Source organism: Rhinolophus sinicus, chromosome 6 (assembly GCF_057876585.1).
Source record: "Rhinolophus sinicus isolate RSI-liver-muscle chromosome 6, RSI-T2T, whole genome shotgun sequence".
NCBI classification, from domain to species: Eukaryota; Metazoa; Chordata; class Mammalia; order Chiroptera; family Rhinolophidae; genus Rhinolophus; species Rhinolophus sinicus.
In genome coordinates, this window is record NC_142506.1 from 20,016,927 (window position 1) to 20,039,340 (window position 22,414).

At 34.8% G+C, this 22,414-nt stretch overlaps 1 protein-coding gene and 1 pseudogene across 5 annotated transcripts in view; both read left to right on the top strand.

Moving 5' to 3' along the window:
• CSMD3 (CUB and Sushi multiple domains 3) overlaps positions 1-22,414 on the top strand; it is a 1,092,836-nt gene that overhangs the window by 104,248 nt on the left and 966,174 nt on the right. For all 5 annotated transcript variants that reach the window (XM_088798979.1, XM_088798980.1, XM_088798981.1 and 2 more), the window contains exon 2: positions 17,379-17,601. In XM_088798979.1, coding sequence (XP_088655105.1) covers positions 17,379-17,601 — 223 coding nt within the window. The remainder of the gene's footprint in view (positions 1-17,378; positions 17,602-22,414) is intronic.
• Positions 11,895-12,793, top strand: LOC109454556 (14-3-3 protein sigma-like; annotated as a pseudogene).

Sequence of the window (22,414 nt, forward strand, 5' to 3'; positions counted from 1 at the left end):
AAAGAAACTAAAAGAGTGGCTTAGAGCAACAGTGTTTTATCTCAGCATTCTCTGGGCTGTCTGGGCTCAGCTAGCAGTTCTTCTCCATGTGGTATTGCCAGGGGTCACTTGGGTGTTGCCTGGTTTCCCTTTACCTAGGACCCCATTTGGGACTGCAACATCCAAAATGGCTTTACATACATATCCTGGACCTCTTCTGAGGTGGCTGGACAGGCTGTGGTTGGCTGTGTCTCTCTTCAAAAAGAAGTTAGATTTCTGACACGGTGGCTCAGGGCTCCAAGATTGAAATTGGAAACTGTCAGGTGTCTCAAGAGCTCAGCTCAAAACTGGCTCAGACTTACTTCTGCTGCATTCTTTTGGAAAAAGCAATTCATACAGCCTCCCCTGATTTGAGAAGGATAAATAGATTTCACTTCTTCATGGGAGGAGTGGCATGAGGGTATAGAAATGAGAGGGATCACTTGGAGACTTTCTACCATACTGCATCATTGGTGCTGCCCATTTTGAAGATCTCCTCTGAAAATAGATATGCTCTTTTCTCTAATTATTATCTTCTTGGATATAGATAATACTAATATAAGGACATACAGTGACATGAAAATGTTTACAAAACAGGTTACTCCTCAGGACAATTTAATATTGGTATATAAGAAATTTATTTTTTATTATTTATTTATTTATTTGCATATACCTGTAAGACATCCTTGAGACATATGGCTTAGATGTCTCTACAAATGCATTTAGCATCTATGCTGTTCCCTGTACCATCTCCAGTTTCAATATTGATGATAAAATTTCATGAGCTAGCAATTCTTTTGTTCTAAGACATACGTTTTATAATCATCCCACATACGGGGAAAGAAAAAAACAACTCATTTTATAGTATAGTATTTTACAATTAGAAACATTAAAAGAAGTAATTTATATGTCCCTTTGTCATGTGTACTGGTCAATGTCAGAAACTGATGTATGAAGTAGATAAAACAAATGATGGAAGATGAAGAGTCATTAGTTTTGCAAGAGCAGGAAAGAATCCTCTACCTCAGACCAAATTTTTTAACTGTGAGTCTCAGAGGAGGCTATTTTTTTTTTGGGGGGGGTGAGTTGGGGGGGACACGTAATGATTTTATTTTAGAAGGACTAGAGAAGTCTGCCATTCTTCCTTTCTCACTGTTCTCTCATGGTCATTCCAATTTGGCTTCCAATATTTTAAATCAAATAGTAGGAAATTACTAATACTATTCAGGATCTGAAATTAATAAATATATTTTACAGTTAAATAGAACAGTATCTATTTGAAGGAGGCAAAATTATAGGAAGTTTATTCTATATTATTTAAAGGTCTTAATGGAATTTAATTTATAAACACACTGAAAATTCTGTATGATACATGTAAGCCTAAAGTTGAAGAGGATGGATTTTAATAAATATAACCCTAAAACACACACACACCACCACCACCACCATCACCAAAAACAAAACAAAAACAATAAGCAAAGCAAAAACCAAATTGAAAAAAAAAAAGCGGTCTTTGAGCATTCCATGACTCATTCTTTCAGTTCAGTTATGTTACATATTTGGAAAACTAGAACCATTTTAACTGAGAATAATCTGGGTGTAACTTCCCGCTGCTCCTGCCAGAAACATCTGCCCCTTTGCTCTCTAGGGTTGATTTCGTTATTCTTGGTCATCAAGGTATCTCTTTTCAACCTCACGCTTGCTTCCTAAAGCTGTGTGCCCATAAAGGGAGACATCTTTACATTTGGAATGACTTTGTATCTCATATAGGAAGCTGTGTTCAATGTGTAAGTGCAAGGGTTATGGCTTCACTTTGCCTCTGTTTGATACAAGGGTCCACTACTTATTACAGCTGTGTGATCTTGAGAAATTACTCTCTGTGCATTTGTTTCCTTTTCACAAAATGAGGGTAACAATAGTAGGCGCATCAAAGAAAGTGCTGTGATACAAACTGGAGGTGAAGGTCATACATGTTAAACTATTTAGAAAAACACTATGCACACATATCAATTAATAATGACCTCTAATCTTATTAATGATAATTCAAGTTTCCAATGAATAGATATCAATAGTATGCACAATGCATATTATGGTCATGACACGTTAAAATTACCCTCACTCTTCCTCTTTTCTAATTTTCTGGTGAGAGACCCTGAGGGAACGGTCTTTCTCAGTTTTATCTATCTGGTAACTTCTGCCACTGTAAGCAGGCTTTCTTAATCATACCAACCCTTTTTCTTAAGGATTTACTTTTTTCTTGGAGGTATTCACCCCTAGGAAATTTAGTTATTTTCCCTTTGCCAACTTAGACCCTGCTTAGGGCCCTCAGATATTCTTTTCACCATGTATGTGTTAAATATCATTTCTCTTTTTTCATCATCTTTTGAAATACTCTTTAAAAAAATGTTCTTTGGTTAACATGAAAGCTTGTATCTTGACAGTAAGTCTCAAATATATCTTCTTGCTAGCAGCCATCTGTCAGCAGGTTGGAGCTGGACTGTCACTACCGTTAAACTAAAATACACTTTCAGTGGTAGGAAAACCCATTCAACAACAATTTATCTTTCAGCTCCTTTTATTCCCCTGCACTTCGTCCATCATCTGCAGAACTGAGTCCCCCAAAATGGTAATATCATCTTGGCTGTCACTCACCCTCTTGCTTTCCAAACAGTGCACGGAAGAAAGCCTGCAAGGGAATTTAGAAATCCTCGTGCTTTGTTCGTTGATGTGCCAAGGGCTGGAACTGCTCTTTGGAGTCACAAAAAGCCTGATTTTCATCTTTACATGCCTTTCAGTGTATTCTGCTTTCTAAAGTGAATACTGACTCTAGGCCTAATGGAAAAGCCACAGAGAAGTGGAAGAAGATAATAACCACAACAGTTATTACTAGCACTAGGTTAACCCGTGTAAGGTAACAATAAGGGGTAAAAAAGGAAAATCATATCATTGCTGCTGCAGTGAAGGAACAGAAATATCAAAAGGAAGACAAGTTGGAAAATAACCCTGAATGCCTTTCAATCACTTTATTGACATACACATATTTTAAATATTTTCTCTGCTCTTTCCAGCTCAGAACTCTCCGGCAAATATTTTCTTTTTTTTTTTTTTTTTTTTTTTAATAGAGTGTTCAGGCAATAAACGTGACAGGCAGCTCGTGTCTGGAGGATTGTTAAGACACTTCTGGATTTTGGAAAGTATGAGGAAAAGGGTGATTGAATAGACAGTAGCCCCAAATATAATAATGTGGATGAATTTGATTGCCTGGAATATCTTTATTTTGTCATCAAGAAAAGCACATTTGACGGAAAAGTTAAATATCAGACATCACAAAATCTTAGCATTTTCCCACTGATACCCCAAAGCTGTAAATTCTCCATAAAGAGTAGAGAAAATAATACCTGTTTGTATTCTTAACCATGGCAAAGCATAAGCTTATTAAAGTAATATTCATTATCATACAACTCTAACTCATTTTATAATTTCTATCCTTTCAGTGTGCCTCACAGTCATTTTCTTACTTTAATACTTGATTGGAGACAGGAAATTAGAGAACATCTAGATTGAATGGTGTAAAATTTACTCTAACAAGGCAGATTAAAAATGTAGAAATCAGAAATCACATACATGTTCTGAAAAAGCCACTCTGTGTATAATAACTGTATGTTGTTAGACACGCAGAGCTTCAATAAAGGAAAAAAAAAATTATTGCCATCTAGTTTTTCCACAATCAGTAAAACACATCTTTATTTGAATTGTGACATAAGAATGAGAAGAGCATTTTGAATCTTTATTTTTATTTTTTTAAGATTTTTATTGGGGAAGGGGAACAGGTCTTTATTGGGAAACAGTGTGTACTTCCAGGACCTTTTTCCAAGTCAAGTTGTTGTCCTTTCAGTCTTAGTTGTGGAGGGTGCCGTTCAGCTTCAAGTTGTTGTCCTTTCAGTCTTAGTTGTGGAGGACGCAGCTCAGCTCCAGGTCAAGCTGCCGTTTCTAGCTGCAGGGGGCACAGTCCACCATCCCTTGCGGGAGTCAAACCGGCATCCTTGTGGTGGAGAGGACACACTCCAACCAACTGAGCCATCTGGGAGTTCAGCAGCAGCTCAGCTCAAGGTGCCAGGTGCCATGTTCAATCTTAGTTGCAGGGGGCGGAGCCCACCATCCCTTGCAGGACTCAAGAAATGGAACTGGCAGCCTTGTGGTTGAGAGCCCACTGGCCCATGTGGGAAGTGAACCGGCAGCGTTCAGAGTTAGGAGCATGGAGCTCTAACCTCCTGAGCCACCGGGCCAGCCAATGAATCCTTAATTTTTAAACGCCATTTGAACATCTATCGCAAAACATTTTTTCACGCGCATTCATCTTACTTACATTTATGGTCTAAATGTAATATTTCTTCTCAGAGCAGAAATTAAAAGGAAGGAGAAGTGGGTTGGAAACTCAGAAAGTTAATTTACCAGGAGAGGTCAAATAACTATTTAATTTGTGTGTAATTTCATAGAAAAAAACTATAGAAAATTAAAAAAAAAAAAAAAATCCCAGAAATTAACTAAGGGTGGGGAGTTAGAAGAGGGTAGAATAAGCCTAGAACAAAAATGAAAGATCAGTAACTAAATCATGATGGTAGAAGAGGACTTACCGAAAATGAAAAAAACGATAGATAGATGATTGATAGATAGATAGATGATAGATAGATAGATAGCTAGATAGATAGATAGATAGATAGATAAATGCAAATAGCATAGTTGTGGAAACTTAAATTCTGGGATCAGAGTGTGTGAGTTCAAATACCAACTCTGTCATTTGATAGCATGATCTGGGCAGTTACTCTGAATTACTTTCTTTCTGTGCTTGTTTACTCAAGAGTAAATTGAGACAAATTCAGTACTATCTCACAGAGCTGTTGAGCAGATTAAATGACTTATTACATGAAAAGTGCTTAAAATAAATAGAAGTAAATCTCAAGACAAGATATTTCTCTTCTTTATAGAAATACAAGTAAAATAAACAACAAACAAATAATCGATCTTGAATAATCCCAATGAGCTGCAACATGAGTAGGTCTAAATTTATTCTGAGACATCTAAAGGGATCTTCTTAACTGCATAAACATCGTGAATCTATTAGAACTTGTGCTTATCTTTGTCTATTCAACTTTTTGGAATTTACTAGCAAGCTTGCACATCAAATACAATATTGATTATACATAGTCCATGTATAAAATACATGAAGTCTGTCCCATGATTTCATCCATATTATTTTTTTATCTCAAACTCACTATCTTTTCCTCCAGAACTCTAATTACACTTATTTTAAATAATTTGGCATTGGCCAAATGGTTCCCTGATGTTCTGATCGTTTTATTTCACCTTTTCTCTCCTCTATAATCTTCAAAGTGGATAATTTATATTGATATGTCTTCAAGTTTACTGAATGTTTTCTTTTAGTAGTCTCCAATATGCTATAATGCCCATCTACTAGGATCTATAATTTTTCTTTGATTCTTTTTAGTTGCTATTTCTCTACTAATATTTTCTATCACTTATTAAGATGATATTATCTTCTTTTAATATAGCAGAATAGCTTTAGAACTTTTAAGTAAAATAAAGCCTTTAAATAATATCTTTACAAGCTTTTACATAGCTTTAAAAATAGCCATTTCAGAACCATTATAGCTAAGTCCATATCAGGCTTGTCTTTGGTTAAGTTCTATTTTTTTCCTCTCCTATATTTTGTATTCCTCTTCTTCTCCCTCCTCTTCCTTTAATCCCTTCTCCTCTTCTTTATCTTCTTCTCAACCATGGATTGCATTTTCCTGCTTCTTTGGATTCGTAGTAAATTTTGGTTGATTATTGGATATTGAGAATAGCATGGTTTAGACACTTTGGTCTGTTATTTTCCCCAGAAGAGTGCTGATTCTTGACTTAGAGGGATTTGAGTTATTTCCTTATCATCTTTAACTTGGGTAGTTTTTATTTTATATTTTATGAATGAGGTTGTATAGAGAGCTCTAAGTGTTTGCCTAGCCATGTAATCGGCAGGACTTGGCCTCCAAATTTGTGTCCCTGCGGATCTTGTCAAAGTTTGGCCTTAGGTTTCACCAGAGTAAGTCTAGAGTAGGTATTAGTCTGGAGTGTGGGTTCATTCTTTCAAGGCTCCTGGTGTCTCAGCTGGATGTTAGAGATGTTAACAATAGGTTGATTAGATTTTGCTACTCTAGAAAGATTTTTCAATCTAATGATCCACTACACTGTCCTTCCTGATACAGTTCTACCTGTCTCTACTTTTCCTGTTCCAGCAATAAAGCATGGATAGGTGTGAGTTGGAAGTATTTGGATGGTCTTGCTCTGTACATCGATAGCATTGTCCTGAGGCATCTATTTATAGTGAATATGCACATGGAGACTGGGAACCCCTTGCTGCACAACTCTTATCTTCTCATGCAACATTCCACAAATTCTAAATACGCTGTTTGCCCCAAGCTCTGAAATCTGCCTCCTTACAGTATTTGGTATAAACTCTAATTCTCTGTACCACTGTTGGAAAATCACTCCCCGCAGAGAGTTAGTAGGACTCTAGGGCTGAGGCGCAAAAGGAGAAAACACTCTTCTTGGAATGTAGGGACGCTTCCTGTTGTAGAAACAGAGCTTCTTCCAAACAGGTGTAAATATATAAAGCAGTCACTACCACTACCTAGTATGGAGTGTGTAAGGGCCATGATGACAATGATTTTTCTCTTCTCCTGAACTTTCATCTCCTGCTGTGTCTTACTGGGGCCAAACTCAAATGGAAGCCAGACAGCTAAGGGGCAAAGGCTAGTGATGTGGTCCATGGCGAGCCTCTCCAGATAAAAAGTCATAGCGATATTTGAGTGGGGAAAAGGAATAACCAGTATATAGACATTTCTGAATTTAGGACACTAAATAATTTAAAAATTGTAATGGAAACACCTTTATGCACATATTTATGCAATCATCAGGGTACTGTGGAAATTATACAAAAATCCAGCTTATTACCTTGAACTATAACATTGTATACATATAAAAATGGCCCAATATTATTGAGAGGAATATAAACTGATATTTCTATAGATTTTAAAAATATTCTAGAGCTTGAATAAGTTTAAAAATTTTGAAGAAGTAAGGTCGATTTAAAGCCAGATAGGATTAAATGATATAATTTGAGAAGATTAAATCACAGTCACCTTTTTCCAGTTTTCTAGGAGCTACGCACGAGCTATTGCTAGTCCTCACAGGAATCCTCTAAGCTGGGTGTTATTATCATTCTTAACTTACAGGACAGTACACTGTGTTTCAGAATGGCTAACTGAATTTCCCAGGATCACAGAGCTGTTATGTGATAAATGCCAGTTATATGCAAATCCCAAGTTTACTTTCTGAACAGTACAAGCTACAGAATGTGAAAGTCAATTAATGCAGTGAGACAGTTGCTGTAAGAGTAGACGACACTTCACTTAAAAAGGAGGAAATTATGTGAACTAGAAATCAATATTAAAATTTATTTAGAACACCTATAAAACAGTCTGGAGAGAATACTACTGTATAAAGTTTTTGGATTATTCAATAGCATTGGAATTGTGCTAAAATGCATTAAGTTTAGAGAACATATGTTCATGGGGTATGATTAGTTATAATTAATACCCATTTTAGAGGCTAAAAGTCAGATGAAAATTAAGGTATTAGTAACAGAAACATATGATGAGAACTATCATATCAATGGACTATTAAAAACTTTATTTATTCTAGGGAAAAAAAGATATAATGCCTATATCATTAGAGGTAGAATGTGACCTTTATATCATTGCCTAATAAAACCTACAATTTGTGAAATTTACATTTACAATATTGATATATTTAAACATTATATCTTATTTGACTGCAGGACTTGATAACTAAATACATTATCCTTCTTCAATATTTCTATTGTGCTAATCAGATCAATTTAAAACTTATTTTTATTATAATTTGTTGGAATTTTTTCTTGACCTTAAGTTTATAATAATGTCCCAATGAACTGTTTATAAGTCCATAAGTGATTCTCCAGAAATAATTCAGCTTTCATAATTTTCAGTGGCAATATTTGTTTACAGTAGTAATTATATGCTTTTGAAAATACATTAGAGAATCATGTCTTCAAGCTAGGAAGCAACAGGAAACCACTGACTTCCTCCCTTTGACATTACAAGTTAGTGTTTACATGGAACTGATAATATATGTCTAAAATATTATTAATTTGCCAGATTGATAGGCTTTCCTCCATTGGTTGATTTTTTTTTCTTCTCTTTTCAAGAGGCATATTCTGTTCCTAAGTGTTCCTTCATCATTAATTCATTTATTCCATTTTTTTTAAATAGATGTTTTTAATTCTAGAATCTTTCAAATACCACTGAAAACATCTTAGCTATTCCAAAAGTCTGGTAATTCAATTATTATGGAAAATGGTGAATATCTTAGGAAATTCCATACTAAACGGACAAGTCAACACATGACTTGTTACACTATAAAAAATAGTCCAGTGAACTCAAGAAAGCAAAATTACGTATTTCTTTTTCACCATCAAGAACCAAAGGAATGGATATTTTGGACAGTCAGTATGGCCTGAGTAACAAAGTTCGAAATATAAATGTACTCTACAATATGCCAGTTGGACAATATGAAAGATACACTTCAGAAAATATGCCTTGGACAATCTCATCTTTTACCCTAAACCTAAAAATATGTATTTATCTTTTAGTAGCAAAACTAGAGTAAAAATGAAATGTAAAATAAAAGTTTAACTTACTGGAAAACCAACTCCAATTTGAATAATTATTTGTTTTCCCCCATTCTCTATATTTTAAAGGCCTAGGAAATTTACAATATCAAGGTACATTTTCTCCTATAGAGAGGCAGACACTTTAGCATTAACATGTGTATGATGTTCTGAGATAAAACATGTCCGCCTATTCTGAAAATAAAAATTTGATGTATTTTTATTGATAACAACCTAAACTAGTAGGTATCCATCTGCTAGCATATTTTGTTCATTTGGGAAATAGGTACTTTTTATTCTCTGACAAATTGGTGATAGAATTTTCTAGTGTGTTTAAATGTATATGTTCTAATTCAAAGACGATGGAATAGCTAAATTACATAATAGTTAAAGATAATAATTATAGTAAAAATAACAGGAAGAGGAAAAATAGAAAGAGGAAAATAGAAATATAATATTCACTATCCTTAAAATATTATTGGAAGAGATTTGCAGCTGTTACCATGTTTAATCTCTTATTATCCTATTTTTATATACAAGGAAGCTGAGACATAATAAAATTAAGTAATTTTGCAAAAAGGAGTGCTAGGTTGTGAAATCAGGATGTCTGGTTTCAAAATCTGTGGCTCATGGAAAAGTAGTATTTTCAATAAAACTATGAATTGCATTTTAAAGGTCAATTAAAAAGACAAATGTAGACAAGAAAGTCTCAATTTGAAGAGGATGCCTCAATTAATAAATTCATATTTTATAGAATACATAGTAAAAAATACAGTGATCTTTGAGAGAAATAAAACCAGGTGCAAATTTAAAAAGTTTTCCATTGACTATTGCAAACTTCTTTATCTCTATTGTAATAATATTGGATAGACATGGGCCAAGTTAAAACATTCCATTGATGGTGGGTAATAATATAATTTATAATAAAACATATAAAATGTATTTTTATTATAAATAAATTTTATGCTGTTTGTCATATCTATTGTTCTGTTTCTTTTCTATAAACCAGAATTCTCTTTATATCTCTTCAATCCATTTGAAGATATGTCATATCACATACCCCTCAAAATAAAAGACAGGATAAGAAACTACATGTAGAAAAATGAAATGATAATCATAGAGTTCAGAAATAGAGAAAATTTTCAAAGAGGGATCCTCACTATTTTTTTTTTTTTATTAAAGTTTATTGAGGGTCAATGGTTAGTAAAGTTTAAAAGGTTTCAAGTGTACAATTCTGTAATAAATCATCTATATATCACATTATGTGTTCACCACCCAGAGTCAGTTCTCCTTCCATCACCATATGTTTGATCCTCACTATTTGTAAGGGATTGAACTTCAAATTGAAGGGCCTACAATTTTATCTTAGCAGAAGTGAAGGTAAAATAAGTTTTATTTAAGGAAAACAGTATTTTAAAAAGAAATGGAGGCAAGATAGTTCAAGACTTATTAAATAAAATAAAAATCAGTGAATTATGTGGCCAGAGCACAGGTTTCCATGACATTTACAGAGGAAGTTTGAGTAATAACTCTAAAAACATAACTTGTGATACCTGCTGAGGGTTTTATTTGCATTTTTCCCTAGGGTCTGCTCTGTTTTTGGAGGATGACAATGTATAGAAATAATTAGGTGCGAAAGTGACTAATGATGAGATAATGCATTCCTCAGAAAGCAGTTTCTGTAATGGAGATGGATGTTTATTGGGGATTGTTCTTTGGATCAATACCTGTGGAAGGGAAACGCTTTGGGTAGAGGGAGAAATCGAGCTGTTATTTCATCCTAATACAGGGCTATGCTGATCCCACAAAAATAACTGGAGCCAGAATATCACTTTAAGCAGTTCTGAGTTGGGATGAATGAGTCAGTCTTTTATATACTCACATTTATCAATCACTTGATGTAGGCTGCCCTGGAAGAAGGTATGTTTGGATCAGGCAGTTTTCTTAATCAGAGGCAATCTCCAAAGAGGACTGATAGCTGGGAGCTATCCTCCAGCTGCATTCCATGCAGCTGAGAAAATAGTCCTTTACTCCTGAATCTGGCATCCTAGTATCCACCACAGAATTTCAAGGACAGAGAGAAAGGAGACTAAAACATATTAAAATGAGCAGAGTATCAAGTGGAACTAAAATAAAGGATCTAATGCTCCTGTCATTGGAGTCATGAAAAAAAGAGAAAATAGGGCTTAAGGAAATAATGACTGAAAACTTCCTCATTTGGCAAGAAACATTAACCTACAGATTAAAAAGGCAGAGTAAACTCCAAACTGGATAGGCCCAAAGAAACCCATGCCATGTGCATCATAATTAAACTGAAGACAAAATAAACACCTTGCAAGCAGCCAGAGAAGGACACATTACCTATAGGTGAAGGCAAGTAAGGGTCTTGAACTCAACTCCATCAACCCACAGATGTAACCAACACTTACAGAACACTATTCATAACACTGGAATACACACTTTTTTTCAAGTATCCAAGGAACATATACTAACATAGACAACATCCTGGGCAATAAATCTTAAACAACTGTAAGTTGAAATCATCCAGAGTGTGTTCTCTGATGAAAATGGAATCAAACTAGAAATCAATAGCAAAATTTTAACAGGAAAATATCCAAACATTTGGAAACTAAACAATTCACTTCTCTAATAGCCATGGGTTGAAAAGGAAGATTCAAAAGAAAAAAGGAGGGGCCGGCAGGTGAAAAAGGAGAAGAGATTAAGAAGTACAAATGAGTAGTTACAAAATAGTCATGGAGATGTACAGTACAGCATAGAGAATACAGTGAATAATATGGCAATAACTATGTATAGCAGCAGGTAGGTACTAGTCAGAGAGATCACGTCTCAAATTATATAAATGTCTAACAACTATGCTGTACACCTGAAATTGATATCAAATAATATTGAATGTCAACTGTAATTGAAAAATTAAAAGGGAGGGGGAAGGTGAAATGGAAGAAGAGGTCCAAATTTCCAGGTATGAAACAAGTAAGTTAGCCCTCCTGCTCCAGCCAAAAGGCAGGCAGAGAGCTGGAGAGGCAGAGAGTCCGGCATTGGTCCCGAGGCAGCCAGTTAGTCTGCTGCCTGTCTGTCTGTCCCCAGAGCCATGGAGAGAGCCAGTCTGCTACGGAAAGCCAAGTTGGCCGAGCAGGCCCAATGCTGTGAGAACATGACAGCCTTCATGAACAGTGCTGTGGGAAAGCGTGAGAAGCTATTCTGCGAAGAGTGAAACCTACTGTCAGTGGCCTACAAGAATGTGGTGGGTGGCCGGAGGGCTGCCTGGAGGGTTCTGTCCAGTATCTAGCAGAAAAGCAATGAGGAGGGCTCAGAGGAGAAGGGTCCGTAGGTGTGAGAGGACTGGGAGGAGGTAGAGACTGAGCTCCGGGTATGTGTGATACCTTGCTGGGCCTGCTGGACAGCCACCTCATCATGGAGACTGGTGATGCTGAAAGCCAGGTCTTCTACCTGAATATGAAAGGCGACTATTACCGTTACCTGGCCGAGGTGGCCACTGGTGACAACAAACGCATCTTTGACTCAGCCTGGTCAGCCTACCAGGAAGCCATGGACATCAGCAAGAAGGAGATGCCACCCACCAACCCCATCTGCCTGGGCCTGGCCCTGAACTTGTCCATCTTACACCACGAGACTGCCAACCGTCCTGAGGGGGCCGTCTCAGCGGCCAAGACCACCTTTGACAAGGCCATGGCTGACCTGCACACCCTCAGCCAGGAGCCCTGCAAACAAGCACCCTCACCATGCAGTTGCTGCTAGAAAACCTGACGGTGGACGACTGACAACACTGTGGAAGAAGGAGGAGCCCCAGAGCTGAGCTGTGCCTGCTACCCTCCCTGCTATGCCCTACCTGCTCCAGTCTCCCAGCAAAGCGGACTAGTATGGGGTGAGAAGTGCAGTCCTTCTTCCAGAATGTTCTTCCCTAGCTCAGAGAGTCTCCACAGAGAGCCAGAGGATCCCACTCTTCCTGCAGCCATCAGGTGCTACTAACCACTGGTCATGGCATTTCCCTGCTCTCTGCACCCCCTCCTAGAGACACTGCCCATGAACCAGGCCCCTTCTTTTCCCCTCTTGATTCCCTCCTGCACCGGCTGCTTCTGTATATTAAAAATTGAAGAGTGTTCCACCCTTGTAGCTGAGAACTGGACCATGTGGCAGAGGTTAGAGATGAATGTGTGAGTGTGTGTGTGTGTGTGTGTGTGTGTGTGTGTGTGTGTGAAAGAGCAAGACCTGAAATAAGAGGTCAAGCATGTCTGCTAGGTGTGACCATGTTTCTCTCACTAAAGTTCCTCTGTTGCATTCGAAAAATATAAATAAATAAAAGTAAAAATAAGTCATGGGGATGTATTGCAGAGCATATAGTCAATAATATTGTGATAATATGGTATAGTGTCTGAGAATTGCTAGACTTATGGTGATCACTCCTTTAGGTATATAAATGTTGAATAACTATGGTGTACCCATGAAACTAATATAATATTGTATGTTAGCTTTGTTTTTAATACAAATCTTTTTACAAAGTTAAGGTGTGGAAAATACAACATAAGGCAATTAAAAACTGTTAAAGACGGAATATGTGGAAAGTTGTAATGCCAGTTTTTGATACAGATTTTCAAAAAACACATACTGAATCACCTAGATTAAGTTTTGCTTCCATGTGTTCTTGCAGCGAATTGTGCTTACGCCAATCATAGCACTAACATATTCTATAATAATAAGAATCTACATTTCCCTGCTGTCTTATGCTGCAGTTTGTCAGTTCCATAGAGACAGCCTATGATAATGTCCTTTTTATCATGGCATATGTGATGAATACATGAACAAATGTGGAAGAAAGATCATCAAGGAAGATGAGTCAAAAATGAGATGATGCTTCATATGTACTATAAGGAACAATAAGGTGCTGGGAATTTATGAGAGCAATGAGCTATAAAGAATAAGCAAAGTTGTTTCATTTAGTGATGTATACATGAAAGGCAAAGATGGATTACCAATGAATAAACAGAAACCTAAGTAACTGTGTCTTAAAAGAGAAGTGAGAAAAGATAAAGAATTCATTTAAAAATCTTAAGTATATGGAGAGGCAATTCATTAAAACAGAATCATGAATGAATGAGAAGTGCCTGACAAAATATTTGATCCCAATAGGATTCAGAGAAATGCAAAATAAAATAGTAAGACAACATTGTTTGCCTTGCATAATTTGCCTTGCGAAAAATCTAGTGTTACCAAAATTGGGGTGGAGGTGTGAAACACTTCGCAAACTGGTGATAGTACAGACATTTTTACATTTATTGGAGGCAGTTCAGCTATATCTATCAAAATTTAAAATCCAGCACTTCCATTCCTGGAATTCCATCTGAAGGATTTTTCACACAAGCACATAAGGATGTGTGTCCACAGTTGCTCCTTATGTATTTGTAACCACAAAGAATACAGCGTTTAATAGGAAATTTACTAAATAAATTATAGTGCAGGCATACCCTATGCCATGTAGCTATTTAGTCATTACAAAAGAATGAAGATGTATACATGAGAATTAGGAAAAAAATCAGTGACATTTTACACAAATCAATAAAAAAGATTCAGAAAAATATGCACTGTATGACTATTTGTTAGAAATATGCATACAAGGTCAGACAATTAATTTCACGAACTTATCCTAGAAAAAAATGCCATATAACTAATTGCTGAATATCACTATGGTCACTTTCCAAGCACACCCCTTGGAAAGCTATGTACCGACTCCAGCTCCTAGTGCACCCTTCAAAGCAATTTTGGAACTCTTTTTCTGGAATGGCCATCAGAGCTGCCATCGTATTACCCTTGATGTCCTGAATATCATCAAAATGTCTTCCTTTCAATATTTCCTTTATCTTCAGGTAAAGAAAGAAGTCATTGGGGGCCAGATCAGGTGAGTAGGGATCGTGTTACAATACAGTTATTTGTTTACTGGCTAAAAACTCCCTCACAGACAGTGCCCTGTGAGCTGGTGCATTGTCATTATACAAGAGCCATGGTTTTTGGTGAAAAATTCAGGTCATCTAACTTTTTCACGCAGCATTTTCAGCACTTCCAAATAGTAAACTTAGTTAACTGTTTGTCGAGTTGTCACAAATTCATAATGAATAATCCCTTTGATATAAAAAATAAGGTTAGCAAATCATTGCAACAAGTTCGCGAACTTAATTGTTGAAACTTGTGTATTTGTTTGTGCCCAGAAATGGCCTGGAATGGAAACACTAAGCTAACATCAATGACTAATCTTGTGAAGAATAAATAAATAAGGGGAGATTTTGTTTTACATTAAAAAAGAAAACAACTCTATTTACTTCTGATTATTTTGTGTGTGAAAAGTATAAACCTTCTGTTAGGAAAATTTACTTTATTATGAATAATTTAACTTGCATCAAACTTAGATATTAATAGAAATGAAAATAAAATGGAGAATACAGATAAGAAAGCTTAAAAATAGTTGTAATTCCTAATTTTCTTAGATAAAAAAAGAAAAAAAATTAAAATGCATCAATCAACAGGTCCTTGAGGAATTAATGGACAAAGCTGAGCATGTTATTTTAGGACATATACCTTTTTTCTAAAACTATCAGTGTCATGGGACTTGAGGATACATAAAATAGCCCATAGATCAGTTTGTAGCTAAAGGGATTCGTGCTTACATTTAGTTATGAAGTTCAAATTGGAAGCTGTTCAGGCAGAAAACTAATAGAAATGGGTGATAGCTAATTAACCTAAGGCTTCAAAGTAATTGCTCTGTATGAAGCAATTTAAAAGGGACCTTTCTTTTTATTTTTGAAAATCATAAAATGTCCTATTTGACATTTGGTGCATCAGCAAAAATATATGTACACATAAAAAAATACTGATTTTTAAAAACTACCTTACCCAACTTCCATTTAAGTTTTTAAAAGGGCAAAAGAGTCACAAGAACTGTGCTACATATATATTGACTATCCCAGGCTTTACTATTCGTAGAGATAATTGAAGTAGATTCCTAAAGTTAATATGGCTAGGAGGATCGGATTTTACTGATTACCTTCATCCTGAGCCATAGGCCTCACTACTGGAGTCAGCAGAGTCAGCTACTCTAAAGCAGAGAAGTGGCTCCACCGGCAATAAAAAGATGCTCTTGTAAAGAGAGTGTGGAATTAACATACATCTGAAATCAGCCTCTACCTGCCACAATCTACAATTCTGGCTCCCCATCTTCCTTGTAAGGTTCCTCACACTTTAAAAAAAATATCCATACCTACGAAACATATACTCATTCCTTCTCAGAGAGAGGATTCCCAAATTTCCTGCATTTCCTACACCTAGTTTCAAACACAGCTGCTTTGGGGAGTATGATATCCCATATTAGCCAAACTAGTGAGTTTCTCTCCCCCGAATTAGTTTTTATCTCTTACTTTTACCTTCACGGTACTTAAGCTTCATGTGTGATGCACACATGTGGAAATAAGGTCTAGGTTAAGAGTTCTCATCAGAGTTTCTGCAGCCATGGCTGCCTGCCTCTATATCTATGCTTTAATAACATATCAACTAATCTAGATACTCGTACGTGCTGACTATTATATAAATCTTCGAGTTTTATATTACACAGTACAACTACAAAATATTACTTTGTCATAAATGAATGCCTCAGGAAATATGGTAAGTTTTCTAGGTATCTCCAAGAGCCAAGCTCTCAATAATTTAGACCTCCTGCAAAGCTAATATGGAAGTTTTTAAGATGGCTGCTGACAGTTACCTAGGATTCGATTTTTGAATATATTTTCTCCCTAATCTTAGGTTTCACCTGATAAAGTTAAAGTAGGATTGTGTCCATTTTGGTCCAACCAACCACTCTGGTCAAAAACAGAGTACTTACATTGTTTTTTTTGTTTTTTTTTTAGGTATGAGTCATTTATTCCTCTGCTAGAATCAGGGTGGGATAGACTTTCTAAAGCACATTGGCTATATGGTAGTGATATGGACACCCAAAAGAGTTAACATGCTTTACCAAGAAAAAAAATGGAGGTGTTTTGTGTTTTTTTTTTAAATTTATTGGAGTGACAATTGTTAGTGTAATTACATAGATTTCAGGTGTACAATTCTGTATTACATCATCTATAAATCCCATTGTGTGTTCACCACCCAGAGTCAGTTCTCCTTCCATCACGACATATTTGATCCCCCTTACCCTCATCTCCCATTTTTTAAAGATCCAAAAGGCATACTAAAATCATTAAATATTCAATGTTGTTTCTGAGTGTCCGAAATTACATGGAAAACTACCTCAAGAAAGATATAATGTTCTAGGATTGTGTTTGTCTGTTGGATCATGTAATAAATGTGAGTCATATATGTAGATTTCATTTTATCTTTTGGTTTATAATTATTAATCACAATATGTGTGATAAATGACAAGCCTCCCAGTATTTTGCTGTTATGTTTTACCTAACTCTCAAATTGTCACTTACAAAATTATCGCAACATGTATTTTGGAAAATCAATGTGCCTCCTGGATTACTCTTGTTTTATAAAATATTAATGTTTGTTTATTTGTTTTTTGTTGCAGGTTTTATTTATACATGTGGTGGAACTTTAAAAGGACTTAATGGCACTATAGAAAGCCCTGGTTTTCCATACGGATATCCAAATGGTGCAAACTGTACATGGGTAATAATAGCAGAAGAACGAAATAGAATACAAATTGTTTTTCAGTCATTTGCTCTAGAAGAAGAATACGACTACCTATCCTTATATGATGGACATCCTCATCCTACAAACTTTAGGACAAGGTTAGTGTATTTTAAATGGAAGAATGGAGGGAAAATATTTTATGGGTAAAAGTAGTTTATCTTACAAAGGATGCTTAACATTTGTGGTACGATTATAATAAAGTTATACTTCATACAATTATTATTCATTTGGAAATATATCATCCCATGAACAAATTAGCTCAGTATCTGACTTCGTAGTACTCGCATATTGTGATCTCTTTAGAGTGGTTAACACTATTATGTTTTTAAAAATGTTTATCTCAAGGCTTCAGTATTTATGGGCATAACTTACGGTAAAGTGAAGGCGTACCATGTAATGGGTCTTTCAGTGGTATGTACCCAATTTTAATATACAACAATATGCAAGAATACTTGAAAATAAGCACTCATATGATAGAATACATTATTTTTAGATAATTTGTGTGGTTTATGAAATCTAAATATATGAATTTAGACACTTTCATGCCAACACTGGGACACTAAAGTTTCTGTACATACAAAGAAATTCTTTGTTTTTAAGCCTCGTTGGTAAAACAGATGTGAAAATTAGCTGCCACCCTGTCTATTATTTCAGTGGTTCCTCAGAATTTCTTTTTGGGAAATAGGATATCTAAACGTATGAAATGTTTTTGCTACCTTTCCTAAAACACCTTTTAAACATAGATCAAGTCTAATTCAACCCAGTTCAAGTGCCAGATAGAACAAATTTCGTTTAGTCCTGGATATTTACCAATGTGTGCATATTTTTCTTTAAACGTAGTAAACCGTTTTTCAAATTTCTAATTAAAAATATTCTAAGCAGATAACCTGTAATAATTAAAGATTCTTTACATATTTAGTTATGTTTCCAGTCAGAATGACAATTAAACATGCCTGAATTGTGGTTTCAAACCACAGAGACAGTAACTGTTGTTCCTTTTTCTTTCTTTCTTTTCTTTTTTTTTTTTTTTTTTGGCTATACATTTATTACAGAGTATTTCTTATGTCTTCTTTCTTTCATGCTGTTTAAGTCTCTCAGTATTCATCCATTTCAAAAATATACAGTATGGCTGACATGTCTGACAGTGTCATCATCATTGCCAATATCATTAAAAGCTGGATGTTATTTATTAATGACATAGCATGAAGTCAAGATTTTAAGCAGGCAGCACTGTGTGTTCATCTTGCCTGTACTAGTTGGTGTATGTGTGGGTGTGAGTATCTGCCTTTACCTGTACACATTCAATCAGATTACAGGCTATAAAAGAAAATGGAAGATAATTCTTAAACTATCAAGCCAGCTAGTTAATGTATATACAAGTTAAAAAAAATAAAGACTTTTGTATATTTTCTTTACAGCAGCAATATATGCTATACAATTGGTACAATTGGTATAAAATAGAAAATAGGAATAAAGCTCTCTTAATGTTACCTGTCAGTTTCTAACTAGCAATTCACTGACAGTATGGATTGTACAAGTGTCTATTCTCTCTAGATCATCTTGGGGGGGGGGGGGAAATAACACTGCTCTCTTTTTCTTTTTAAACAATTGTGGCCCCTGGGAAGTTAAAATACTTTATCAGACGGGGTAAATCAATTTTATGTTCTCATTCTTTCTTTCCTAATACGTAAATGGGGGGATAATAGCACTTAATTTACAGATACTGTACTATGAAGATTACAATGTAATGAAAGCTCAAGAAATCTAACCCACAGCATTCATTGAGTTCTCTGTACCTGACAGTTCTCTGTACCTATTTTGTAGTCATTATATTATTTAATTTCTCTCCTATTCAAATAATGTGAAAATATTTCTATTATTATTACTATCATTTTACAACTGGGAAATGAGGCTTAAGTTACTTGCCCACACGAAATATTGTTGAAAATAGCAAGAGACAGGACTGTCATTGCAACCCAGATTAGTATCAATTCACAGCTAAGATATATATATATAGATATAGATATAGATATAGATATAGATATAGATATAGATATAGATATATTTTATATATATAAAGATATATTATATATATAAACATTATATATATTTAATGCATTGTATATCATAATGTATATGTGATCTCAATGGTTTATGTATTGATATATGAATTAAAACCTATTTTCCTTGATTAAATTTAATAAAAATAAAAATATTTTAACATGTATAACATAAAGCTAAAATATAATCATCAATTAGAAATGTAGTCTTGATATTCATTATGGGCTCTATTCTAATATGCGCTCTATAGCATTTTGCTCACTGTGACTATATAAGACATCTATTGGTCTTTATGTTTAGAGAAATAATGTTGCCAGTGTGACAACTGATTTCAATTATCAAGACTAAACAAAAAAAAAAAATCCCATGTGTAACCTACAGCTCCTTCCAGACTGAGTTTATATACAATGTCTGCTGTTTGATTAGAAGTTGAAACAGCTGCTGGCAGCTTCATTTTTGTGTCTGTCCCTTTCATGATACATTAGGTGCCTAGAATTTATTCTGAAAGCCTGTAACCTTTGAACAACATTTCCCCATTTTGCCCACCACCCCCAGCCCCTTGCAACAACCATTCTATGCTACTTCTCTGAAATTGGATATTTTCTAGAATTCACATATAAATGAAAATACCATAGATAATAGTTTTCTTGGTCTGACTTCCTTCACTTAGCATAATGCCCTTAAGGCCTATTTTGTGCTGTTGAAAATAGCAGGATTGCCTTATTTCTAATGGCAGAATAATTAAATTTCTACAAAATATGCACAAACTCATATAACCCACATCCTTATAAACATATGAATATTTTCATCATCCCAGAAAGTTCCATTGTATTTCTTTCCAGTCAATTCTTATACTTTCCCAAGCAACGACTGTACTAGTTTATTTCACCATGGGTTTTTTTTTAACCCCTTCGAAATAGTTATATATATTGAATGGTAGAATATGCACTCTTTGCCTTTTCTTTTTCACTCAGCATGATGTTTTTGAGAGTCATCCACTTTTCTTGTGTGTGACAACAGTTACTTTTTATTGCTGAGTAACATTTCATTTCATGAATTGCTTATTCTCCTTTTAATGAATATTTGAATTGGTTTACTTTTGGGGCTATGCTGCATAAAGATACAATGAACATTCATGTACAAGTCTTTTTGTGGATTCAATTTAATTTCCCTTGGAAAAATACCTAGTAGAATTGTTGGGTTATTGAGTAAATATATGTAATATCATTAAAAAATCAACTCTCAACAGATTTTTATAGTAGTTGCACCATTTTATGTCACCATTTCATGAGGGTTCTGATTGCACCATAACTTTGTCAACATTTCAGGTTGTCAATCTTTATTGTTTTTATTTTGCATTTCTGTGATGATTAATGATATTGAGCACTTTTTAAAGTGCTTGACAGTTTATTGATATATCTTATGAAGTGTCTATTTACATATATAGCCTGCTTTTTAATTGAGTTGTTTTATTTGTCTTGATATTATTGAATTATAAGTGTATTTATGCTATCTTTATGCCATTTTTTGACAAATATATCCATTGCAAATGTTTTCTTCTGATCTATGACTTGATTTTTTTTCTTTTTATTATACTATCTTTTAATGAGCTGAAATTCTTAATTTTGACAAAGTCCAGTTTATTCATATTTTATTTTATTAATGCTTTCTGTGAAGCCTGATACATATTGGCTAATGCAAAGATGGAAAATATATTTTCCTTATTTCTTCTGAATCTTTAGAACATTAGCCTTTATATTTAGGTCTATGATTAATCTTAAAGGTGTGCAAGAATCTAGGATCATTTTAATCCATGTGGGTATTATAGCAAATAACAATTGACAAGGCCTATGTTTTTAGAAATCCTAAAAAATGAAATCTGAATAAATGTATGTCCCAGCTGGTTGTTTCTGGGAAGTTATAATTAAGCATATTTGAGGTATTTTTTTAATTGACTACTGGATCAACTAAATTTTGTTAAAGGAGAACTTATTTTTCCTTCCTATTCATATAAAACTATGCTTTACCCCTTTAGTTTTCTTCCTTTGTGATTATCCATAATCTACTTACACCCTCTTGGTAAACAGTTATAAAACATACTTCATTACTGTGGCTATATTCTCTGACCTTTATTCATCCCTTTATTGATATTGGATATCAATTATTTATCCAGTATTTTCTCTCAGTACTTGAGTGATAGATATAAAATAGGATGTAATATACTCTGCTACAATTTCTTACTTTATTAATTATCTGGATTCTTGACATAAGCATAGACTTCACAAGCCTAAGGGACAGTAATTAGAATGAATAAACAACAATCTGTAGCTTAAATTCTCACTTGTATAATTGGTAGACTTTTCTTCGTAAAATATCAGTATTCCATAAATGTTCTTGTGCCGTCACACTTAGTTCTCTTTTTACATGATTAATCTTGTCTCCTTCCTTTTCTGCTTTGCTCCCTGAATTTCCCATATAACATTCTAATACTCATATTAAAATCTCTTCTCATCCTAATTGCTGCGCCTTTCATTGTAACACAATGATCTGTCTCCTTTCCTGTAGGTATAATATTGAGGTAGAGAACCGATTTCTGACAAAATTACTAGAAAACAAGGAAATGACTTGGTACACCCTAGAAATAAATGGTCATAGGGTATCCTTCATGGCAGTGTATCCTAGAGACTTAATTATATTCCCAAGTCCCTGTCTTCAAGCTGTAGAACAGGTTTGATTGACAGTGATATAACCCAGCATGATTCACTGTACCTGAAGATACCCCCTTCAGAGTTACAACGAGTCCTTCTATCCTGATTATCTCTCTTGTATAATAAAACATTTTGGAATTGC